We start from the raw sequence: 26,056 nt of genomic DNA on the forward strand, positions 1-26,056 counted from the left end.
TCTGACACATCAACAGTGTTACATCAGAAAGGAAATAGCAATGACCCTGCTCTGGAGTGGCACTCCAATTTTGTTTCCATTCGGTTTATTGAAAAATTCCCCCCTTTAAAAAACAATTAAAGTATAACTTACGTGTAAGTTTTTTACATAGTTAATACAGAGAATCGTTGTCCAGATCCGGATATAAAACACTTTTACAACCCTAGTATGCTCCCTCGCGACTTCCCTGACATAAATTTTTAGAGCTTGTTCTCGGTTTGAATGTAAAGATCATGATCTATTTAGGAGAATTAATGGGTGTGTCCTTTTTTTTTAATGGTTTGTTTATTTGTTTTGGTAATTCATGGAGATGACTACGAGGCTCAGTATTGTGGATTTCTGTCTCCCTTTGGAACACCCAGACGGCTCACCCGTGGTTCACTATGCTTCTTTATTGAACTTCACGCAGCTGAGTACAGAGGGACAGAGGTTAAAGGTGGAAGGGAAGCCCAAAGTCTGCTTTTGAACTGAGATCCAATTCCCCAACTCTGCGTCCCCCAGCAGGGAGAGGGCCGACCGGGGAAATTTTCAACCTCATTGTCCACCTCCAGGTTCTAGAATCTTGAAACCCCCCGGACCTCGGAGCGCCGCGGACGCTTGCCGGAAGAGGGCGCTCGGGTTCCCGCCTGACGGACGGGTAACTAGAGACGCTCTACCCGCGGCGCAGCTCTCGATGAGCCGCGCCCTGCGTCCCCACGCCGAGGCGGCGGGGCGATGCGCTTGCGCACTCGGAGCTCACACCATATGTGCCCTGTCCCGGTGCGCGGGTCTGTGGAGAGCCGGGTGCGAGAGGCGGCAGCGCGAGGGGCACGGAGCCGAGCGGAGACCGAAGTCAGCCGAGGGACAGCGGGTCTGTGAGAGACCGAGTAGAGGGGCTGGGGCTGCGAGCGCCGCTGACACACGATGGGGAAGAAGCAGAAAAACAAGAGCGAAGACAGGTACTAGTGGCGGGGTCCTCACCGCGACGGCCGGCGCGGCTCGGGGTCGCGCGGCTCCCGCGGGCGCGGGGCGGACCCAGGTCGAGGCTCGAGAGCGGCCCCGCGAGGCACAGGCCGGGACCCAGAGTGGGCAGCGCGGGCCCGAGACCCCAGTTCCGGGCGGGCGAGGAGGGCCTCGGCGGCGAGCGGGGTCCCAGCCGAGACTCCGTCCCCTCGCCCGGCTCGCGAGAAGGTTTCTGGCTTGAGGAGCCGGGAGTCGTTCTGGGGTTCGCGGTGCCGTGGGGCACGGCTCGGGCGGCCTCATGGAGCCGGGGGCCTTGGCCACCGTGGCACGGGCGGGTGGGAGTTGTTGTTGCGGCGCTGCTCTTGGCGGAGGTCTGGAAGAGTTCTTTTCTTTTGCCTGTGTGCCTATGAATTCTTGGAGAAAGAAGGGTTTGGAATGCGACGTGCCTCCAGCCAGGTGTTCTCCCCCTCGGAGCCTCTCAGGCACGTTAGAGACAACGCGAGGAGCGTAGCAGGTTGCTCTGTCTTAACTTCAGTTAATTTGGTTCAGCTTTCAATTACTTACGGGCTGATTGTCCAGACTCCATGCTTTTCGCGTTCCTTCTTCCGGCCTTTTGGTCATTTCTTTACTCGCTAGCACCTCCCCTAAGAAAGGAGGAGATGAAACAAACCAACCAGGGTCGCTCTTTTCTAACCACTTAAGGCTTTGGGGGCGAGGGAGCTTAAGGGTGTATGTAGAGTTGAGTACCCCGAGATGATTGTAACATTCCTGGGTGTCATATTCGGTGGAGTTCTTTACCCCTCTTCATGGAAAGGGCTTACTTTCTGGGAGTGAACAACATATGTTATTTTTCACCTTTGTAAACTACTCACCAAAGTTAGTTCAAATACTGGGCATAATAAGAGAAATTCGAAAAACAAAAACAACACCCTGTGATAGTTCATTTCGACTCAAAACGTGTATTTGCTCTTGAAGTTTGAATACGATTACTAGTTGTGATTTGGAATCCTGGGTCGTATCCTGACCTGGCCTTCACCTAGCTGTTGAATGGAGTTAAAAAGACACGAAGTGTCTTGTATTTCAGTTAGAGGTCTATTGGAGGAAGTTGGTTGGTTTGAAGAGTAGCCAGATAAATAAGAAAAAATAAGCAGAATTCTGGGGTGATCTAGTGGGGCAAAAATTTCTGTGCTTTTGACAGGATGTTTTGGTGCCTGAGATACTTCTTTTTCCTCAGCCTTACACAAGAAATGGAGAGATGAGTGTAGTGAAGCTTCCTGTACCACTTACCCAGCTTCAGCCATTGTTGTCACGTGACTGGTCCTGTTTCATCTACCTGCTGGATATTTTAAAGCAACTCTGAAAATCGTTTCATGTGTAAATCCTTTAAGTGTATCTGAAAGGTGAATACCTGAGGGGGAAAAAAAACACAGAAACACAGCCTAAAACACAAACACAATGTCATTAAACCCAAGGAATACTATCAATGGTTTCTTAAATAGTCAGTTGTCAGTTTTCTAATTTCACTGATCCTTATTTTAAGAAATCTTTTTTTAACAATTGGTTTGTTTGGATCAGGATTACAGAACTCTGTTATTTAGATTAAAAAACATGTATGTGTTATCTTTTCAAGCTCTTTTACATTAGAAAAAAAGCTATTGAGAAGAGAAATATTTATTCTTCTGTGTGTATTTTTTAGAGAAAAGTGTTACAGATTCATAACATTGTTTATGGATGACATAAAGTTTAAGTTGCAAACACTGGAACCTGTTAAACGATTGGTTTGATAGGATAGAAAGAAGGCTATTGGATTTTTTTCCCCTCACACTAAATCTGCAGCCTTTATTTTTTGGCTCATGTTGAAGGAAAAATGGTGGCAGTGTCAGTGAAAAACACATTTTCTCATAAGCCAATACCAAGTTTCTTTGTTTTTTAATGCTTTGTGGATTCCTCCCACCTTCCCTTCCCTTCCCAGTTGTCTTAAGCCAGACATGTTTCTGCTCAGAAAGAACTGGGTGAGAAATGAGCACCTACTTATTAGCTATCAAGTTAAGGCATTGGGCCACTTTTCAGTTACTGGAAAGAACATAAAATATGTGACTATTTTAATCTTTATATTGTTATTTAAAATTTTTAGCCACTCACTCAGTGTTCATTTAGAATTGGATTTTACTGTCTGATCTGAGGGCTTCCAGGTGGTAAAGAACCCACCTGCCAGTGCAGGAGACAGAAGAGATGTGGGTTGGGTTGGGAAGATCCCCAGAATAAGGAAATGGCAACCCACTCCAGTATTCTAGCCTGGAAAATTCCGTTGACAGAGGAGCCTGGTGGGCTGCAGTCCATGTGGTCACGAAAGAGTTGGACATGACTGAGTGCGAACATGCGCTCACATTACACACACACACGCACACCTAATCTGAGGGATCTTATTTGGATTACATATGTTACGTTATATCAGTGACCTTTAACATAGAGTTCTAGAATTTTGTTTTAGCTTATGAAATTCTGAGTGAGATTTTGATAGGTGTTAAGCAAGTTTCCTTTTTCAGTTGACTGGGGTAAGATTCAGTATTCACAGATCATACAGACAAAATACATGGCCAATATTTTTGTTTCTTCCTGGGCTTCCCTGGTGGCTCAGATGGTAAAGAATCTGCTTGCAATGCAGGAGGCCCACTTTCGATCCCTAGGTTGGGAAAATCCTCTGGAGAAGGGAATGGCAGCCCACTCCAGTATTCTTGCCTGGAGAATCCCATGGACAGAGGAGCCTGGCAGGCTGCAGTCCACGGGGTCACAAAGAATTGGACATGACTGAGCGACTCTGGTGTTGGAGAAGACTCTTGAGAGTCCCTTGGACTGCAAGGAGATCCAACCAGTCCATTCTAAAGGAGATCAGCCCTGGGATTTCTTTGGAAGGAATGATGTTAAAGCTGAAACTCCAGTACTTTGGCCACCTCATGCGAAGAGTTGACTCATTGGAAAAGACTGATGCTGGGAGGGATTGGGGGCAGGAGGAGAAGGGGACGACAGAGGATGAGATGGCTGGATGGCATCACTGACTCGATGGACGTGAGTCTGAGTGAACTCCGGGAGTTGGTGATGGACAGGGAGGCCTGGCGTGCTGCGATTCCTGGGGTTGCAAAGAGTCGGGCACGACTGAGCGACTGAACTGAACTGAGTGACTAACACAAAACACATGGAACCTTTCTGGCCATCAGTTTGTGTAATTGGGCCATACCTCACAGTACCTGGTGTGCTTTAGCAGTGCCCTACTGTTTCCATTTACACAGCACGATGGATGTTCTTTTATTGGTATGTGCAGAGAAAAAATGATCCTGATTATCTAATTTTTCACAGTTAACCTCCAATTCATCATTTTAATCCTTTTTTTTAAATCCCCCAAGTGTGGTAGTTGTATTTTTCACGTTGTAAGGAATGTGTTCTCTTGACTTATTTGGAAAGGTTAATACATTTCCATTCCATCACAAAGGCTGTAGAGGGAAGAAAGATCATTATTTCACTGATCTCACAGTCAGACATAAAGATGGGGATGTCATTCAGGAATTAGAGTTGTTTCAGGATTGAGTGGGCTTCCCTTGTGGCTCAGCTGGTAAAGAATCCGCCTGCAATGTGGGAGACCTGGGTTTGATACCTGGGTTCGATACCTGGGTTGGGAAGATCCCCTGGAGAAGGGAAAGACTACCCACTCCAGTATTCTGGCTTGAAGAATTCCATAGACTGTGTAGTCCATGGGGTCGCAAAGACATGACCGAGTGACTTTCACTTCACTTCAGGATTGAGTGTGGTTCTGGGGCATCTTCAGCTCTGACTTTTCGCTGGTGGTGAGCTAGTTATTGTTGTTCAGTCACTAAGTCGTGTCCAGCTTTTTTCGACCCCATGAACTGAATGTGCCAGCCTTCCCTGTCCTCCACCATCGCCTGAAGTTTGTGCAAATTCACTTCCATTGAGTCAGTGATGCCATTCAACCATCTCATCCTCTGTTGCCCTCTTCTCCTCCTGCCTTCAATGTTTCCCAGCATCAGGGTCTTTTCCTGAGTAGGCTCTTCACACTAGAAAGCCAAAGTATTGGAGCTTCAGCATCAGTCCTTCCAATGAATATTCAGGGTTGATTTCCTTTAGGATTGGCTGGTTTGATCTTCTTGCAGTTCAAGGGACTTTTCCAGCACCACCGTTCGAACGCATCAATTCTTTGACTGTCAGCCTTCTTTATAGTTCGACTCTCACATCCATACATGAGTATTGGAAAAACCATAGCTTTGACTAGAAGGACCTTTGTTGGCAAAGTGATGTCTCTGCTTTTTAATAGGCAGTCTAGGTTTGTCATAGCTTTTCTTCCAAAAGCAAGCGTCTTTTAATTGTGGCTGCAGTCATTGTCCACAGTGATTTTGGAACCCAAGAAAATAAAAGTCTGTCACTGTTTTCACTTTTCCCATATGTATTTCCATGAAGTGATGGGACTGGATGCCATGATCTTCGTGTTTTGAATGTTCACACTCCTCTCACCCTATCAAAAGGCTCTCTAGTTCCTCTTCATTTTCTGTAGTGCTATCATCTGCAAGTCTCAGGTTGTTGATATTTCGCCTGGCAATCTTGATTCCAGCTTGTGATTCATCCAGCCTGGCGTTTTGCATTATGTACTCTGCGTGCAAGTTAAATGAGCAGGTGAACTAGTACAGTAGCTCTTTGCTTTTGATGACATATAATGCTGTCATTCCTGGCAAGATTCCTGCCTTTAGGGGAGTTCTGGCTGTCTCACAGACAACTGTCTATGTTCTAGGCTTTCGTCTTGGTTTCACACATTCACCTGACTCAGGTAAGATCACAGGGTCGCGGGTCCCTCCCCTGAGATAGGAACATGGTAATCTGCTTAAGGGACCTGTGTGAGCATAGCAGGTACTCCAGAGCTTCCCAGAGGAAGTAGTCCCGGTGGCAAATGTGTCAGGTAGTGCAGTTCAGCAAAGAAATTTAGTTCTCATTTGCTTAATTTTTGAATTAAGAATAAACTATTTGCATACGTTAGATCAAAAAAGAAAAAAAGATGTATAATCTGACCATTCCCTTGGCTTACCTTGTTCCTGCACTGATACTTCAGGTGATTGATACCTAAAAAGAGGGGAAGATGTCCTAGTTTGTCATAAATGGGTAAAAAAACAGATGATAAACTTGTGAGCTACTAGTAACCTCTTCAGCCTTCTATACTGGTGATCTCTGAGGAGCTTATGTAGGTATTTTTGATATTGCTTACCAGCTAGTTGGACTTGACTTTCCTTCTAAGTTTATTCCAGTCTGGCAGTTGGTCTATACATTGGGCAAAGCTTTGTTTAACTGAGGACCAGAGTGTCTGGTTAAGTTAGAAAAGCAGTTCTCAAACTTTCTGGTCCTAGGACCTCTTTACACTCTTGGGAACCCAAAAGGCTTTTCTTCATGTGGGTTATATCAGTCAATGTCTGTGTGTGTGTTAAGTCACTCAGTCATGTCCAACTCTTTGTGACCTTATGGACTGTAGCCTGCCAGGCCCCTCTGTCCATGGGATTTTCCAGTGGACAAGAATACTGGAGTAGGTTGTCATTTCCTCCTCCAGGGGATCTTCCCTACCTGGGGATCAAACCTGCATATCTTGCATTGGCAGGCAGATTCTTTACCACTGAGCCACCTGGGAAGCCCATATTAATGGATACCACATTACAAATTAAAACTGAAAGATTCTTTAAATATATTGATTTAAATATTTAAATATAAAAACAATAAGCATCACATATTTAGCATACATAACATTGCTAAATAATCACTTTCAAAAATTAATGAAAGTAATGGTGTTAAATGGCTCGTAAACCTCTACAGTCTGTTTTAGTAGAAGATAACTTGATTCTTAACCTGCTTGTGCATTCAGTGTGCAGCAAATCACACACCGTGTGGCCTCTGGAGAACACCTCATAGTTGTGAGGAAATGAGAATGAAAAAGGCCTCCAGGTATTATGTGGAAAGTAGTTATGACCTCTTGATTTAGTTTAGATGCCCTGAGTAAGTCTTGAGGGGAAACTATCTTGAGAACTGTTTATTTAGGGATTCCTAAACTTAAGAGCTAGACATTTGTGAGACATTCTCCAAGCTTTTTGACTTTCATTAATGTTTGTCCAACAGGTGCTTAGAATGCTTGAGTATCACTCAGAGGAAAACTTAAGATATATGTGGGCATGTTCATGCTCTTGATAGTTTACCCACTCATAATTTTATTCTTTTATGTAGTAAGTGAGTTTATCAAGGTCTATTAAAAATCTCTTGGGACTGATTTTAATTAGGAATCCTATTAAGTTTTTAGATTATTTGGTACACTTTTATCTTTATGGTATTGAATCATTCCGTTCGAGATATACATTGAGTGTCTGTTTAAGTTTTTAAGTGCCTAATATAGTGCTGAAATGTAGTGATAAACAAATTAGTAACGACATACTTCTCTGGTTAATTATCAGTAATATTTTATTATTTTCTTCATTTGCACCTTTAGGATATTTCTTGTTTGGTTTATTTCTAGGTATCTTGCAGTTTTGGTTGCTATTAGTATAGGAAAGCTTACTTTTGAGATGATCTGACCATCTTACTGAATTTTCTATTATTAAAAGTGGCTTTGTGAAGGATGAGGCCTTAGTTGCGATTCACTTCTTAGTTTGCGATAATATGTGATAGAGGGAAAAGCAGGGAGAAAACATTGACGTAACAGCATTCGAATGTTTTAGTGACACACAAATGACTCCTTTCCCCTCCCTTTCTAACTTTTGTCGTTCAGTGGCTAGGTCGTGTCCGGCACTTCCTACCCCGTGGATCCCTCTGCTCTTCACTGTCTGCCAGGGTCTGCTGGAATCCATGCCCGTTAGTCGCTGATGCTGTCCCGCCATCACAGCCTCTGCCTCACCCTTCTCTGGCCTTCAGTGTTTCTCAGCATCAGGGTCTTTTCCAGTGAGTTGGCTCTTTGCATCAGGTGGCCAGAGTATTGGAGCTTAAGCATCAGTCCTTCCAGTGATTCAGGGTCGATTTCCTTTGGGATTGATGGTTCGATTTCCCTGCAGTCAAAGCGACTTTCTAAAGTCTTCTCTAGCACCACAATTCTAAAGCATCCATTTTTCTGTGTTCAGCCTTCTTTATGGTCCAACTCTCACATCCGTATCTGACTCCTGGAAAAACTATAGCTTTGACTATATGGACCTTGTTAGCAAAGTGATGTCTCAGCTTTTTAATATGCTGTTTGGGTTTGTCATAGCTTTCCTCCTTTTGTTAAATATGTACTCTTAAGAAATTTTAAATCAAGTAATTTGAACTGTTAAACAATATTGAAATAAACACAGTATAGTACTTGCCCTAGCAGTAATCACAGAATTTACATAATTTCAATAATGAGAAAACTTAATGTAGAGGCAGTAAGTATGCTGTAACTAGTTTAAGAATCTAGAGGAAGGGAAAGGTACAAAGAGATAAGAACTACTCTATAACAAGTAGTGGGGGAAACAGATTTAGCATAATAGTGTGCTTGAGGCTTACAGCCTCTCAGCTGATAAGCCAAATGGGACTCCAGAACCTGTGGTTAAGTGTGCCCGATTTCTTTCTTCCTTTAATTGAATAACTACCTGTCTCATAGCCTATTTACCATGAAAGCAATGACGATTTGACATTTCATTCCTTCCCATTTCAGACATGATATAGAAACTTTCAGATGTGTTCTTTCAGAGGAATCCCTGCTTTTCACCCAGCTAGCAGTCCTTCGTTTAGAATCATTGGTTTTCAGACCTCCCTTTGGTGATGGAAAGGTACTTTCATTGAGATACAAAATATTATTTGGTTTTTCTGTTTTTGAAACTTGTTTCATTCGATAAACTTCATATGAGCAGTCTCCAAAAACACAGTAAGTACTGTTTTAATGAAATTAAGTTTGTGTTCATTAGGTTTTAGGTACCGAGCTCTGATGAAACTAGTAGATGTCGTTGATGATACCGTAGTAGTTGGAATTTAAGTCTAGAATCACATGCCTTCAGAATTCATTGTATGAATGTGCCACATTTGATTAACTCATCCATACATCAGTTAGAGGAGATAGGGGTTTTTAGGCTCTTTTGAATAATACTGTTACAAGTTTTAAGTATAAACTTATACCTTGTAAGTGTATAAGTTTTTGTGTGGGTATATGCCTAAGAGTGAAATTGCTTGGTCACTCTAGATTTAACTTTTTTAGAAACTGTTGAGTAGGTTAGCTTGTTTTCCAGGAACTGTCAAAGCTGCTGCTCTGTTTTATATTCCAACCAACAATATATTAGAGTTTCAGTTTCTTTGCATCTTTGTCAACACTTATTATCATCTGACTTTTTGATGATAGCCATTCTAGTTGGTGTGAAGTGGTATCTTTTTGTGATTTTTGGTTTGCACTTCTTGATGACTTAAGGTGTTGAGTATCTGTCTTTGTATATCTTGTTTGGAGAACTATCTGTTCAGATCCTTCGCTCATTTTAAAATTGAGTTCTTTATTATTGAGGAATAAGAGTTCTTTTTATATTCTAGAAAAGCCACTTTATCACATATGGTTTGCAAATATTTTCTCTCGTTCTATGCATTATCCTTATTTTTCTCTCATAGGAAGTTGTTTCAGTTTCTTGGTGGTGGTGTTTGTAGCACAAAAGTTTCTAATTTTGATGAATTCTAATCTATTTGTTTTTTTTCTTTAGTTGCTTGTGCTTTTGGTGTCAGATCTAAGAGATTATCACCAAATCTAAGGTCATGAAATTTTAGATCTTTGCGCCTTCTGGGGTTAATTTTTTTTCTGTTGTCTGAAATCAGCGGTAAAGAATTTCAGTGCAGGAGACCTGGGTTCAATCCCTGGATTGGGAAAATCCCCTCGAGGAGGAAATGACAACCCACTCCAGTATTCTTGCCTGGGAAATCCCATGGACAGAAGAGCCTGGTGGGCTGCAGTCGATAGAGCTGCAAAGAGTTGAACACAACTGAAGCGACTTAACAGCAGCAACAGGGAACCAGGTTCGTTCTTCGCATGTGGACATTCAGCTGTCACAGCCCTGTTTTTTTTTTTAAAGATCATTCTCTAATTCCTTGTTCAAATCAGTTGACTGTGTGTGTAGTGTTTTATTTCTGGACTCAGTTCTGTTTGATTGATCCATAGGTCTGTCCTTAGGGCAGTATCACACTGTTTTGATTACTACAGCTTTAGTATTAAGTTTTGAATTTGGAGAGTGTGATTTCTCTTTGTTCCTTTTGGAGCTGGTTTTGGCTATTCTGGGTTCCTTGCATTTCTATACAGATTTTATGGTTAGATTCTCAATTACTGCCCTCCCCACCCCCCCACTCCCCCACCCCCACCACCCCCCAACCCCCGCCACCCCCCTTAGCCCCCCGCAAGAAAAAGAAAAGGCAGCTGGGATTTCAGTTGAGATTGGATTTCTTCTGTAGATTGATTTTGGGAGTATTGCCAATGTTATTGGAGAAGGCAATGGCACCCCACTCCAGTACCCTTGGCTGGAAAATCCCATGGACGGAGGAGCCTGGTAGGCTGCAGTCGCTAAGAGTTGGACACAACTGAGTGACTTCACTTTCACTTTTCACTTTCATGCACTGGAGAGGGAAATGGCAGTCCACTCCAGTGTTCTTGCCTGGAGAATCCCAGGGACAGAGGAGCCTGGTAGGAGGCCGTCTGTGGGGTTGCACAGAGTCAGACATGACTGAAGCGACTTAGCAGCAGCAGCAGCAGCAGACAATCTTATGCCTTCAAATCCATGAACATGGAATGTATTTCCATTTATTTAAGTCTTCCGGTTTTTTCCAGTGATTTTTTTTTTTTTTTTTTTTTTAGTTTTCAGTGTATAACAATTGCAACTCTTTTTAAAAATTATTGAGACATTTAATTTTTTTTTGCTGTCATAAATGGGATTATTTTTTATTTCATTTCCAGATTTATTGCACAGTTTAAGTACAGTTGATTTTTCTATGTTGATCTCTTGTTCTTACTGAACTCCTGTTTTTTAATAGTTTGAATGTTTCTTGTGTATGCGGATTTCCCTGGTGGCTCAATGGTAAGGAATCCACCTGCCAATGCAGGAGACCCAGGTTTGATCCCTGGGTGGGGAAGATCTCCTGGAGAAGGGGATGACATTTCTTCCAGTATTCTTGTCTGGAAAATCCCATGGACCAAGGAGCCTGGCGGGCTATAGTCCAAAGAGTTGGACACTGCTGAGCAAGTAAATAATCATTGTGGATTCCTCTGTATTTTCTATGTACGTGGTCATGTTGGCTACAAGTCCAGACAGTTTTCTCTTTGTTTTCCATTCTTTTCCTGTCTAAATGGTTTATAGTTCTCTGGCTAGACCCTGCTGTCCAGTGTTGGGAAGAATGGACATCCTTGTCTTGTTTCTGATCTTGGGGAGAGGGGAACGCTTTCAGTTTTTCCAGTGAATGGCTGTTGGATTTTGTAAAATGATATTTCTTCATCTGTGAGATGATTATGTGATTTTGGTCTATTACCCTATTTATACATGATGGATTACATTAATCAGGTTTCATGTGTTGAACCAACTTGCAGTCCTGGGATAGTTGGTCATGGTGTGCAATCCTTTTTATATGTTTTAAAATTTGGTTGCTAGTGTTTTATTGAGAATTTCTTTTTTTTTTCTTTTTTTTACTTTTAACCTTTCTATGTACTTGTTTGAGTTCTTTGGATAAACTTCATAGAATTGAATTTTTATTAATACAACTTTATAATATCTCTGAGTTACTTATACTTTGATTGTGATTATACATCCGTGTTAGTGGCTCGGTCATGTTCAACTCTTTGGAACCCCATGGACTGTAACCCGCCAGGCTACTCTGTCCATGGAATGGTCCAGGCAAGAATACTGGAGTGGGTAGCCATTCCCTTCTCCAGGGGATCTTCCTGACCCGGAGATTGAAAATGGGTCTCCTGCATTGCAGGCAGATTCTTTACCATCTGAGCCATAAGGGAAGCCCGATTAACGATATATTTGATCTTATTTCAGCCATCCTGGTTTGTTTTTTGTTTGTGCCAGGTCTGCAGTTCTTTGTTCCTATTTTTACCCCCTCTTATCTTGGATTAGAATTTAAACATGCTGTTCCTATTTTTTTTTAAGTGATTTGACTTAAAATTTTGCCTTGCGTATGTATCGAAAGCCCTGTAAACCTGTGAAAAGGTAGATTGTTTCTACCTTTTGGCTGTTGAGGGTTTCCCTGGTAGCTCAGTTGGTAAAGAATCCACCTGCAATGCAGGAGAGCCCGGTTCAGTTCCTAGATTGGGAAGAAAAGGGCTGCTCTGAACATTTGTATGTAGTTTTTTTTGAGTCCCGGTTTTCCGTTCTTTTGAGTGTGGTATACACCAGGGAGTGGAGTTGGTAGGTTGCTCAGTGCTTACCTTCTTGAGGAGCCGCAGCACTCTCCCACCGCAGCTGCATCGTGCTGCATCACCACCAGAACGCACAAGGGTTGTGACCTCATTTCATTGCCAACAGTTCTGTTCCTTTTTTGTGATTATTAATAGCCATCCTAGCAGTTGTCAAGCGGTGTCCCGTTGTGGTGTAATTGGCATTTCTGTGGTTACTAATGGTGTGGAACATCTTTTATGTATTCATTGGTCATTTGTATTGTTGTTGTTGTTGGTTAATCACTAAGTTGTGTCCAACTGTTTTCGACCCCATGAACTTTAGCTCGCTAGGCTCCTCTGTCCGTGGGATTTCTGAGGCAAGAATACTGGAGTGGGTTGCCATTTCCTTTTTCAGGGGATCTTCCTGACCCAGGGATCAAACCCAGGTCTCCTGCTTTGGCAGGTAGATTGTTTACTGCCAAGCCACCAGGGAAGCCCGGTCATTTGTCCATATCTTTGGACAAACGTCTGTGCAAGTCCTTTACTCATTTTTTAAAAAAAGATTTATTTGGCTGTCATTCCATCTTAGTTGTGCGGCGTGGGCATCTCCAGGATGAGGCATGTGGGCGTAGTTGCCCCGGGGTATGTGGGAATCTTAGTTCTCAGACTAGGACTCAAACCTGCATCCCCTGAATTGCAAGGTGGATTCCTAACCCCTGGATCATCAGGGAAGTCCCTACTCATTTTTAAACTGGCTTGTTTCTCTCAGGCTGTGAGTTCTTTCAGGATGCTTGATCTTTAACAGGTTTGTAGATACTTCTCCCATTGTGTGCATTGTCTTTTGACTGTCTTGATAGAGTGTCATTTTTACAAAAATTTTAAAATTTTTAATAAAATCTAGTTTTTGTTGCTTGTGCTTTGGGTATTCCTTGTGTATCAAGGAATCTACTGCTGAGTCATGCCAGGTCATGAAGAACCTATACGTTGTTTCCTAAGAGTTTTGTTATTTCAGCACTAACATTTAGGTTACAACCCATTTTGAGTTAGTTTTTCTGTGTAGTGTGAGGTGGGGCTCCAGCTTCATTCTTTCATGTGCGGGAATCTAGTCCCGGCACCATTTGTGGAAGAGCCTGATTCCTCCCCTGGTTACTGATTTTGGGTGTCACATCAGTTGACCACGGATAAATGGGTTCATTTCTGGACTAATGGTTTTATACTTTTGTTTTTATGTTTATCCTAATGACCAGTACCACATTGTTTTGGTTGCTGTAAGGTAAATTTTCTTAAAAATTTCAACTGTATACAGAAGTAGAACAGTTTAATGAACACATCTGTCCACCACTCACATTCAAATATTATTGATTCACAGATTACCTTGTTTCATCTACATTCTACTCATTCTCCCTCTCCCCATTATATTGAAATAACCCCAGACGTGTAAATATTTCAGTAGGTTATATAATTATAAGAAATTATATACTTATAAGAAAGAAAGCTTTACATCTTAAATATAATTTTTAAAGAATGGTATGTTTTCATTCATGCGAAAAATTCACATACAGAGAGTCCTTGTCTGTGTTAGATAAATGAAATATTGTGGTCTTCTCTCAGTGGGATTTTTAAACTGTTGTTTGAATCCGTTGTCTCAGAAAATTCAATTTCGAAGTTTTACAATGATCATAATACAGTAATTGTTACGGTGGTAGACAAGGTTTTTATTAAGCTGAAGTGATGAAACTGGTGAGGCTTGCCTGTGGTATGCAAATTGTGGTTGCCATTCCAGAATAGGGTTTTTTTCTTTAATAGTGTGTCTGTCAGGAATACGTTACATTCCCTGCTGGTTGCTGGTTGTAAAAGGTAGGGAGATGAATTAAGCATACAAAAAGACATTTTCTGTTCTCAGAGAAGCTTACATTGTAATATAGCAAATAGGCGTAATACAATGAGGAGATCTTGAGTTGCTTCACTGTTGCCTGTACTCAGGTGCAGCCAAACCATTCTAATGGTGGTGGTGTTCGGCACGTGAGAAGTTCTGTCTCCTGAAAGTAGTTATCTGCATCGAAATTTTATTAGTATTTGACTTTGCCAGGTGAGAATAATCTTTTAACAGTGATTAAGAACTAGAGTTCTTTTACAAAGAGATTGAGTTTGCTATCTGTGAATGCTGAAAGTATTCAATTCAGTCAATTAATTTTGAACATAAGTTGTGTCCTTAAGGTGTTAATTGAGAATGTCGACTTAAATTATCAACATTGCTTATATATATATATATATATATATATATATTTGTTTATCTTCAAGCCCAAAAGTAAGTATAAACTCTGATGCAGTTTGAAATTGTAAATACTGTTATCAAATCGAAACAAAGATAAGAATTTTTGACATTCAGATTTTGCAGCATCACTGTGAAGAATGATACTTTTGTTTATTCTAAACCAGTGTGTCTCATGTTTTAATGTGCATGTGATTCACCTGTAGGTCTTATTAAAATGGAGATTTTGATTCAGTAAGTCCTGAGTGAGACCTGAGATTTGGCATTTCCAACAAGCTGATGCTAATGCTGCTTATCCTGGATTTGTTCTTTGAGTGGCAGGATCTGAATGACCATTTTATTGCGAATGTATTGCTTCCTATGATGGCAAAACTTCAAAACCTAAACTTGAGTTCAGCATGCCTATGCTAGTAAAGGCTCAATTTTTCTGATCTCTTTTTTAGTATGAAATAATGACTTTCAGCTTTGCTTTATAGCACTGTCTTGGGAAAAATGTTTAATTTCCGCATAAAGTTTGCATCTGATCTTTTACTTTAATGTGAAACAACTTAGTGGAGATTTGTAAACAAAAACCTTGGCTGATGTTTTGTGACAGTAAACTGTGATAAAGTGGCAATCCATATAATTCATGGAGGCTTCAATTAAACAGGTAAAAGTCACTAGGGAGAATTTTCAGATTTCTGAAATTATCCACAACCCTGCATTTCCCCCTCCTAACCCATCCCACCCAACCCTCCTTTGAGGGTACTCACTTAAGATTGAAAAAGCTGCCCTAAACGGATTTTATAGTTGGACACATTGGAATCCATAATAATGTGTGAACTTGGATATGTATATTTGGAAGGCTACAAGATGGTTCCTTGCTTTTGTTTTTGTATTCTTACTACTCCAGTTATGAGGCATTTAGGGAGTGGAGAATTAGGCTGCGTTTTGTGAAAGGTGGCGAGATGCATTCTGTGCTTGCATTGTGTGATGCAGTGTGGTTTCATAGCGCTTTGAAGGGCATCAAGACTCAGTTCATAAGGGAACTTTAAGGTTGGAGGGGCTTTTCGTTTTCCTCTAAGACATGGTTAGGTACTTCTGACTTTATTAATGAGTTGTACCTGAGATAGAACTCCGTTGAGGAAGTGGAGAGTGTCGGGCAAGTGGCGAGAGCTAGTGAGGAGCAATGACTGCTGGACTTCTTCTTGTTTTATCTTTGTGTTTCCTGTTTGTATATGTAACTGTTGGAAAGGAGTGCTTGACAGGTGTTGAGATAAGAAGAGATGGAAGTTGGAGGAAGAGAAATGCTGAAAGGTGTCTTATGGAGAAGGCAGGACTAGATTTCCCTGTTTTCCTGTTGGTCCTGGCACTGGTGAGATAGGAGTGAAGAAGGGAGTCCTTATGGTTTCTGTCTTGTTTGCTCTTATCCGTAAGCTGGCTTAAGGGGAGGAGCAGAAGCCAAAGTAAAGTGAGGAGGGTTAGTGGCCACTATGCCTGCCCTCAGTGCTTACAGATTATGAACTTTTTTTTTTCTTTCCACCTGGGGTTGGGGTGGGTCAGGTTGTGGGTAGGGAGAGGAGGCCTGGTGTGGTTTGGATTTTACCTTCTTCCATCACTCCGCTTTCTGCTTATAGGCCCTGGTATCCTACTAGGAACAGAAAGAAACACGTGAGTGCTTCACTTATTATCACATCCTAACAAGTCATTCCCGTACTTAGTGGGTTAAAACACTGAAAATAATCATCTCTCTTGGTTCTGAGGGTTGACGGGGCTCAAATGGGTCTTGCTCGGAAGTCTCCATGTGGTTGGTAAATGATGACTGAGATGGGGTTATCGGACAGTCCCCTCACTGGCCATCACTCACTTCTGGTAGTTGATGGTAACTGTTGGTTGGACTGTCAGCCTGAACACCCATCCTTGACCTCTCTATGTGGTCTGGACATCCTCACTAGCTTGGCAGTGAGTATCTCAAGAGCCAGGAAGTAGAAGGCCTGGGCTCAGAAATTACAGCATCATTTCTGCCAAATTCAGTTGAGCAGACATACAATCTTGTGTTAAAAGGGAGGGGCATGGACTGCCACCTCTTAGAATGTCAGAGAAATCATGGGCCAGGTTGTAAGACCTCCACAGAGGGTAAAATAAAGAGGTGCTGGAGAAAAGGGATTGTAGTAGGAGAGACTCCTTGGGAGCTGGGAGATACTGAATTGTGGACTAATTTGGGAAGGGATTGGATTTCCTGTGTTCTTATCTAATGCAGACAACTTTTTACTGGAACATGCCTGTCATTAATAAATGAAATTTGCCAAGTTCAAAATTGAGAGATTTGTACGTAAGTTAATTTTACTTCTTCACAGGGAACTTTTTTGTTTGGGGTTATATTGTGTGTAATTAAAAGGCTTTGGTGTATTGATCTCAAAGTGAAGTGTCTCATTTTAAATTTTTATATGTATCTTTTGATTATTCCAAAAAGCCAAGCACCGAAGTTGATCACCTGCTTTTACATACACTTAATAAATAAACGTGTTTTTAAAAGACTCCCTCACAGTAATATCATTTCGGTTACATGTTACATTGTGTTAGTAGAGATTAAGGTATTCTAAAAATATTATATGTTGATTCTTATTTTCATAACTTATAAAAATGAATAAAATGACATATTAGATATATATAATTTTAACTTCACTGTTTTCAGTAAATTGATAAATCCATTCTTTAACCTCTCAACTGCTTTTATAGTATCCCATGAGATTTAAATTCTCCTCTTTGAGTATGATTGACACAAAATACGCTAATTTCAAGTGTGGAGTCAATAAGCTTTGGCAAATTATGCAGTTTTGCTTCTTTCACCAGGGCTTCCCTGTGGCTCAGACAGTCAAGAATCTGCCTGCCGTGTGGGAGACCTGGGTTCAGTCCCAGGGTGGGGAAGATTCCCTGGATGATATTTTATATTTCCATTAGCTCTAGAAGTTTATGACCCTTTGTAGGCAATGCTTTCAGGCCAAAAATAACTAGCTTTTTTTGGGGGGGGGATTGTAATTTTCCTTTTCTAGAAATTCGTGTAAATAGAATCATAGAGGATGTAGCCTTTATTGACTGGCTGGGTTTCTTTTAAAGTAATATTTTCAAGATTCATCTATGTTGATGTGTATAATGTGAATTCTTTATTTTTATTGTTGTAGTATTCTATTTTGTGGGTGCCATGTCATGCCTAGTTGCTCAGTCATGTCTGACTCTGGACCCCATGAACTCTAGCCCAGCAGGCGCCTTTGTTCATGGGAATTCTCCAGGCAAGAATACTTGAGTGTGTTTGCTATGCCCTCCTCCAGGGGATCTTCCCAACCCAGGGATTGAACCCAGGTCTCTCGAATAGTAGGCAGATTCTTTACCATCTGAGCCACCAGGGAAGGGTAGTTGGATATTTAGTTTTTATTCCAGCTTCTTGTGATTATGGCTAAAGCTGCTATGGACATTTGAGTACAAGTCCTTGTGTGGACATATGTTTTCATTTCTCTTAGGTAAATACCTAGGAGTGGGATTGCTGGGTCATATGGTAAGTGTGTTTGTTTAACTTGAAACTGCCAAATTCTTTTCCAAAGTGACTCTGCCATTTTTCAAAGTGACCCTCTAGGGGTGTGTTCCAGTTGCTCCACATCTTCTCTCAACACAATATTATCAGTCCTTTTAATCGTTCTAGTGGTTGTGGAGTGGCGTATCATTGTGGTTAGACTTACATTTAGTTAATGGTACTGACCATCTTGTCATGTGTTTGTCATTGTTATATCTCATTTGGTTAAGTGTTGAAATCATTTGCCTATTTAAAAATTGTGTTCTTTAATGTTGAGCCATAGAAATTTAATACTTATAGACAAATCTTCCATTAGATATATTATTGCATAATCTTTTTCTCAGTATAAGGTTTGCCCTCTTATTTAAACAGTGTTTAGTTTTGCAGGTTAAACTTTTAAGATTATTGTCGAATTCACATGTGGTTGTAAGAATTAATAGATTCCTATATCTTTTAATCAGTTTCCTCTAATAACATCTTGCAAAACTGTACAGTATCACAACCTGAATATTGACACTGATACAGTTCACTGATCATATTCAGATTTGCCCAGTTTCATTTGTACTAGCACACGTGTGTATGCTTGTGTTTAGTGTTACACAGTATTATCACATTGGCAGATTTGTATATTCACTGCCACAGTCAAAATATAGAACATCACTGCAAGGATCCTTCATGTTTTTCATTTGTAACCATAATCATCTCATTTCTGTGCACCTCCCCCTACTAACCCCTAGTAACAATGAATCTATTCTATACTTGAATAAAATCTTTTATTTTCAAAAATTCATGTAAGTGGAGTCATATATGTATATAACCTTTGGGAATTAGCTTCTTTCCAGTCAGTCTGATTTTCTTGAGATCCATCCAAGTTGTTGCATGTATCAGTGAGTGAAGTGAAAGTCACTCAGTCATGTCCAGCTCTTTGCGACCCCATGGACTATACAGGCCATGGAATTCTCCAGGCTAGAATACTGGAGTGAGTAGCCCTCCCCTTCTCCAGGCATCTTCCCAACCCAGGGGTCAAACCCAGGTCTCCTGCGTTGCAGGCTGTTACAGGTTGATCTTTACCAGCTGAGCCACAGAGGAAGCTCACACGGATCAGTGGTTCATTCCGTTTTGTTGCTGAATAGTATTTCATGGAATGGGGATCAACCATGGTTTATTGAACCATTCACCCACTGAAGGACGTACAGGTTATTTCCAGTTTTTGCTTATGCAACAAACATTTGTCTACAAGTTTCTGCATGAGGTATATATTTTTTGTTACTCTGGGATAAATGAGCATGAGTGCAGTTGCTAGATCATATGGTACATACATTTTTAGTTTTACGGGAGAATGATAGACTGTTTTCCAGAGTGGCTGTACCAGTTTGCCTTTCCACCAGCAGTGTGTGAGTGATCCAGGTCCTCTGTGTCCTCACACGGTTATTATCACTGTTGTTTGGAGAGAGGACATTCTGATGGTGTGTAGTGATAGCACATCGTGGTTTTAGTTTCCATTTCCCAAACAGCTCATGATGTGAAACATCCTTTATTTGTCATCCGTAAATGTTCTGGTGAAATATCTTTTCAGGCCCTTCGTCCATTTTCTGATTGGATTGTTTGGATTTTTACTGATGTGTTTGGAAATTTCTTTGTATAGTTGAGATACTAATTCCCCTCTCTCCCCCCTGGCCCGGATATGTACTTTGCTAATACTTTCTTCTACTTTGTAGTTTGTTTTTTTACATTCCCTTCACATGGTCTCTTGCACAGTAGATATTTTAAATTTTGATGAAGTCCAGTTTTTTTTTTTTCTAAATTGTAATTTTAACTTCAAATCATAACTCCTTGCTTAGTGCAAAGAACTAATAAGTGAATTCAGTATTTTGGTGGTTGCAGTATACCAGATCAGCATAAAAAATTCAGTCACATTTTTGTGTATTAGGAATGAGTATGTGGAAACCTGTACTGTGTGGATAAACATATAAACACGTAAACATACTGTGTGGATCACAACAAACTGGAAAATTCTTAAAGATGGAAATACTAGACCATTTTACCTGCCTCTTGAGAAATCTGTATGCAGGTCAAGAAGCAACAGTTAGAACTGAACATGGAACAACAGACTGGTTCCAGTTTGGGAAAGGAGTACATCAAGGCACTGTATATTATCACCCTGCTTATTTAACTTATATGCATAGTACATCATGAGAAATGCTGGACTGGATGAAGCACAAGCTGGAATCAAGATTGCTGGGAGAAATATCAATAACCTCAGATATGCAGGTGACACCACCCTTATGGCAGAAAGTGAAGAGGAACTAAAAAGCCTCTTGTTGAAAGTGAAAGAGGAAAGTGAAAAAGTTGGCTTAAAACTCAACACTCAAAAAACTAAGATCTGGTCCCATCACTTCATGGGAAATAGATGGGGAAGCAGTGGAAACAGTGAGAGACTTTATTTTGGGGGCCTCTAAAATCACTGCAGGTGGTGACTGCAGCCATGAAATTAAAAGACACTTGCTCCTTGGAAGAAAAGCTATGATCAACCTAGACAGCATATTCAAAAGCAGGGACATTACTTTGCCAACAACGGTCCATCTAGTCAAAGTTATGGTTTTTCCAGTAGTCAGGTATGGATGTGAGAGTTGGACTATAAAGAAAGCTGAGCGCAGAAGAGTCGATGCTTTTGAACTGTGGTGTTGGAGAAGACTCTTGAGAGTCCCTTGGACTGCAAGGATATCCAACCAGTCAATCCTAAAGGAAATCGGTCCTGAATATTCATTGGAAGGACTGATGCTGAAGCTGAAACTCCAATACTTTGGCCACCTGATGCAAAGAACTGACTCACTGGAAAGACCCTGATGCTGGGAAAGATTGAAGGCAGGAGGAGAAGGGGACGACAGAGGATGAGATGGTTGGATGGTATCACTGATTCGATGGACATGACTTTGAGCATGCTCTGGGAGTTGGTGATGGAAAAGGTCATCCTGGAGTGCTGCTGTCCATGGAGTCGTAAAAAGTCAGACACAACTGAGTGACTGAACTGAACTGATGTGGAAACAAATTAAAAATACCAGTTCAGATTACTTTAAAAATTAAATACATACTCTGATGGAAAAAATCAAAGAAGATTTAAATACATTGAGACATACTGTGTTCACAGATTGGAAACTCAACATAGTAAAGGTGTCAGTTTTTTTAAAAATTCTTGTACAGTTAATGCAGTTGCTATTAAAATTACAGCAATAATTTTTTGGTAAACTTGCCCAAGAATATTCTAAAATTTATTTGACAAGTCAAAGGAATTAAGAATAGAGAAAGCAATTCTGATAATGAAAGGAATCATTCCATTTCATTTCAAGATTTATAGCCACATTAATCATGAAAGTTTAGTAGCGTCAGAGAAGGACACATGGGTCAATAGAGCAGAACGGAGGACTTAGAAATAGCCCCATACGAGCACAGCTGAGTGGTTTCTGACAGAGGTGCAAAGGCAATTCTGTGTTGAATGGATAGTTGAAATGTTGCTGGAGCTGTTGGCTATCCAAAGGCAAAAGATCAATTAAACATTGAAATACCCAATGTTTGGAACACAACACAGTTAAAAATCTTCAGGACCTAGGAGCTGGTGAAAAGTTCTTTTTCATGACGTCAAAAGCATAAAGAACAGACTTGATAAATGGTACCTCATGAAAATTCACAATTTTTGCTCTGGTTAAAAACCCTGTGAAGTGGATGGAAAGACAAGCTACAAATTGGAAGGAAGTATATATAAACAAACCATATGTAAAAGAGTTCCGAAAACTGAACATTAAAAGAAAATGATTCCAACTAGAAAATGGGTAAAAGAAATGAAGAGACATTTCACTGAATATATGTGAATGACAAATACATGAAAAAATGTTGAACTTCTCTAGCCTTCAAGGAATTGAAAAGGACTTTATCACCACACACCTATTAGAACAACTTAAAGGAACAGTAGGCATAATACTAAATAATAGGCTGGAGTGTGGGAGAAAATGCATATCTCCATGGAGATACTGCAGATGTTGGTATATATATGGAGATACATCAATATTGTTGGTGTGAATATTAAATGGGAAACCAGAAAGTGGTTCAGCTGTTTCTTGAATTGCACATGCAGTATTTTTAATAGCTTCATTTTTTAAAGGCCATTCAGTTATAACATTTTTTCTGTCTTGACAGAGGAGTGTGGCCTCTGAAAACACTGCATTGATTACCATGGAAAATTGCCTTTTATTTCTGGAAGTTTGCAGTAAGTTTGGAATAAAGGATTAAGAGCTATAAGGGGAGATATTAGTAGGAATATTGTAGCTTTGATAAAGGAAAAAGTGGTCTGCAGAAAGATATACCTTTGAAAAAATGCTGTTACAGATTCCTTAAAGATTTTAAAGCGTTCACTATCAGCATGACTGGATTTTAGATTTGACTCTTAGTTCATTAAAATGTTTAAGCTGTAGTGTGTATGGATAGGTGGAAAAGTAGGACTGAAATGTAGATGGTAGAATATGATTTAAAGTTTCAAGTTAAATCACTGACACTGTATATCACTTTCATGTCCTGTTGTAATATTGTTGACATTTTAGGACATTCCTTTGAATCAAGGGCAGGAGGTTCTGTACATATTGAAAGAATGCTTTGAAAACCACGGTAATTAAGACTGTTAAGCATTGCTATATCATTGATATATTTTGTAGTTGTATTTGGATTTCTCAAATAATTTTCAGAAACTTGATTACTGAATTTCCCATTTTCTAGGAAGTCCCTACAGTTTTCATGTCAGATTTGGGCTTGAGCTCCTGGTGTATGAGTTTCTAGCAGGATGCCTTTTATAAACTATCATCTTGAAGCTTACTTTAATAAGTTGTTAAGGAGGATTAAATGGCATAATAAATAGTGTGTCTGGTGATTGGTCAGCACAATGCCTGAGACACAGAAAGCACTAAGGAACTGCTAACTTCTCTTACTATCCAGAAGCAGCTTTTCAAACTCAGTGGCATGCAGATGTAGTTCCCTGTTTTGTTATTCTAGAGCTGTTTGCTAATGAATATTGTGGCAGTATAGCCAACCATAGCTGTTTTGACTAGATGAGTATAGTTAGGTGAGGGCTGACAAGGTTTTGGAGGTGAGGTGCCAAGTTTCAGTATTAACCACCTTCACCTTCCCTTCTCACCCGGTCAAACTTCTGTTTTGTGGAATGTTGGCAGGGCTGCCTTTGGAGATAGTGCTGGTTGATCTCAAGCTGGGCCAGATGGCTGATGCTGGGCCAGGCTTTGGTTCCTGTTGCCTGATGAGACCTGAGATTTGGCCTTGATTCTTCCCTTCCCCTTTCTGTATACATTCAGTTAGTCACCAGTGTTGCTGATTGATCCCTTAGTATTTACCTGACTCATATGTCTTCATCTTGTCTGCCGCTGCTGCAAGTCAGGAGTTTGTCATCCCAATTAACTGTAAAAGCTTCCTACCTTTTCTTGCTTCCTAACTAGTTGAGATTCTGCCCTGTCATTTATACCAGAGGCAGCTTTCTAAAATGCAAATTTGATTATGTCAGCAGGGTTAAGATCTTCAACTTCAGAATCAGAGCTTCCTGGGTTCAAATCCCATGTCTGCCTTGTCTGATTCTGGACAAGTTCTCTGTGCTTCAATTTCTTCATTTATTAAAAAAAGAAAAACAGTTCAAATCTGACTTGCAGTCACCTGGGGAGATAGCTAAACGTACATTGCCTAGCTCTCATCTCAAATTCTGGTTCTCTAGATCTTGAGTGGGATTAAGAAATAAATAGCCTGTAAAAAACCTTCTCAATTGGTTCAGATACCCTTTTTTTTGAGTCTTCCCGAGGCCCTGTGCATGTTATTACCTTTAGGTTTTTGTGCTCATTGTGTCTGATACATGGGCCTCCTTTGCCTGGTTCAGAAACTCGGGTCAGAGTTTCCCTGAGCTGTGAAGTGTCTGACTTTCTCTTTCTTGATTTGGTGCTTTGGAAAGTTACTACCAGTACAGCAGTTCTGTGTTCTATAATCTCCCTCAACTACACTGTCTAAAATACAGGACAGAAGGGAACACATTCAGTTCTAATGTGTCACTTAAAGGCATTAAATTCCGTTATTTTGTGGCTTTTAGCATTTTGCAGTTCCTGATTTACTCATTTTCTCTCTCTCTCTCTCTCCCCCTCTCTCCTTGAAGCTTCTTGAGTATAAATTCTGTGCCCTCAGTGTCTTGTTACCTAATCTTAAAATTTGTTGTTCTTGTTTAGTTGCTAATTGTACTTGACTCTTTGTGATCTCACGGACTGTAGCTCACCAGGCTCCTTCTTTCCATGGGATTTCCTAGGCAGGAATACTGGAGTGAGTTGTCATTTCCTTCTCCAGATCTTAATATTACATATTTCATATTAGGAATTGTTTTTGTTTAAGTGAAGCATCTTTGCAACAAGGCACCCACCAGTGGAGGCCATGTTGCATGAGGTCCTTGTGTTCTTATTGCATCACTATTTGAATTCATACACCTTTTCTACTTGTGTGTCTCAGACTGACCTCCTTTGTTTTCTGTAGGTTTTAACGGAATTTAGTTTGTTTTGCTCTAAATAATACAATATTGGTAGATGAGGATATAGGGGGATGGAACCAGAAAGGAAACCAGGGATGTAAAAGATGGTGAGCAGGTTTGGTTCTGGATTTGGGGGCTGTTCTATGTGCTTTATTTACTCAGTCATTCCTAATTTATTTAGATTTGGATGTGTGGTCATGAGTTGCTGAAAGCAGTCACACTTTTTGCATCTTTGTTTCCCCTCGATGAAAGTTCCTTTCAACTCTAAAATTCCTACTTTTCCAAGTAAAGCTGCAAAGATTTCCAAAGATTTAGGTTTTACTGATAATCAAGTAATAATATTTTTCTCTTTTAAGTTCTTTTCATTTTATAAGTAACTCCATTTAGATATTCACACAAAAGAAACTTTGGTATCAACAAAAGTGAATTTCCTTTTCTTCTTTAGGGTTACTTGAACACAAGCATGAATTTCCTTTTCTTGATTACCTAGATTTTCTCCCTGGAGCTCTTCATTGCAACTCTTTCTGGGTTTGAGTATAACTCACACTTTATTGAAGTAGGTGCAGAGAGTCTGAATAAATATAACCCAAGTGTTGTCATGAAAGAACTTGTCAAGTGATTTTTTTTTCAGTGGGCTGCCAATGCATGAAAAATGCTAAAATGAAAAGAAAAAAATTTTTTCTGTAAGTGTATGTGGTAGATTTATTATTTTGCTCTTGAGTAACACTTGGGTCTCCTTTGTTTGCATTTAAGTGCCAAGGATGACATTGATCTTGATGCCTTGGCTGCAGAAATAGAAGGAGCTGGTGCTGCCAAGGAGCAAGAACCTCAAAAGGCAAAGGGGAAAAAGAAAAAGGAGAAAAAAAGACAAGACTTTGAGTAAGTAGATTTTAAATATATTTGATTTTTCTCAGCTTTGGTGCTAGATTTACTTATTAAACTGATTCAGTATCTCAAACTGTATTTTAACCCATTTCCAGTGAAGATGATATCCTGAAGGAACTGGAAGAATTGTCTTGGGAAGCTCAAGGCATCAAAGGTGACAGAGAGCCTGCTGCAGTAAAGGTGAAATACAGATCACTGTTACTTGTTCATGCTTCTTGTTAGCTCCATTTTTAGGTACTGCCTTTGGAAATTTTTGAGCAATGTATGTATGTTGGTTAGAAGTGTCTAGCTGATACCAAAGGGGGAAAACAGTTTTTAGGAAAGCAGTAATAAATTTTGAAGTCTTTCACAGATATAAAGATATTTTATTTGGGAATCTAAAGCTGTTTCACTTTATATTGCCAGTTTATAAAATTGGTAATTTGGAAATACAGC

General features: G+C 40.3%; 1 protein-coding gene across 2 annotated transcripts in view; it reads left to right on the forward strand.

Annotated features, from left to right (window-relative positions):
* EIF5B (eukaryotic translation initiation factor 5B) overlaps nt 738-26,056 on the forward strand; it is a 73,714-nt gene continuing 48,395 nt past the window's right edge. The window contains exons 1-3 of one of the 2 annotated variants that reach the window (XM_018054919.1): nt 738-977; nt 25,490-25,615; nt 25,717-25,801. In XM_018054919.1, the coding sequence (XP_017910408.1) occupies nt 943-977; nt 25,490-25,615; nt 25,717-25,801 (246 nt within the window). In that variant the 5' untranslated portion in view covers nt 738-942. The remainder of the gene's footprint in view (nt 978-25,489; nt 25,616-25,716; nt 25,802-26,056) is intronic. The other variant, XM_018054918.1, reaches the window with a different exon arrangement.

The sequence above is a fragment of the Capra hircus genome, chromosome 11, assembly GCF_001704415.2.
Source record: "Capra hircus breed San Clemente chromosome 11, ASM170441v1, whole genome shotgun sequence".
Lineage (NCBI taxonomy): Eukaryota > Metazoa > Chordata > Mammalia > Artiodactyla > Bovidae > Capra > Capra hircus.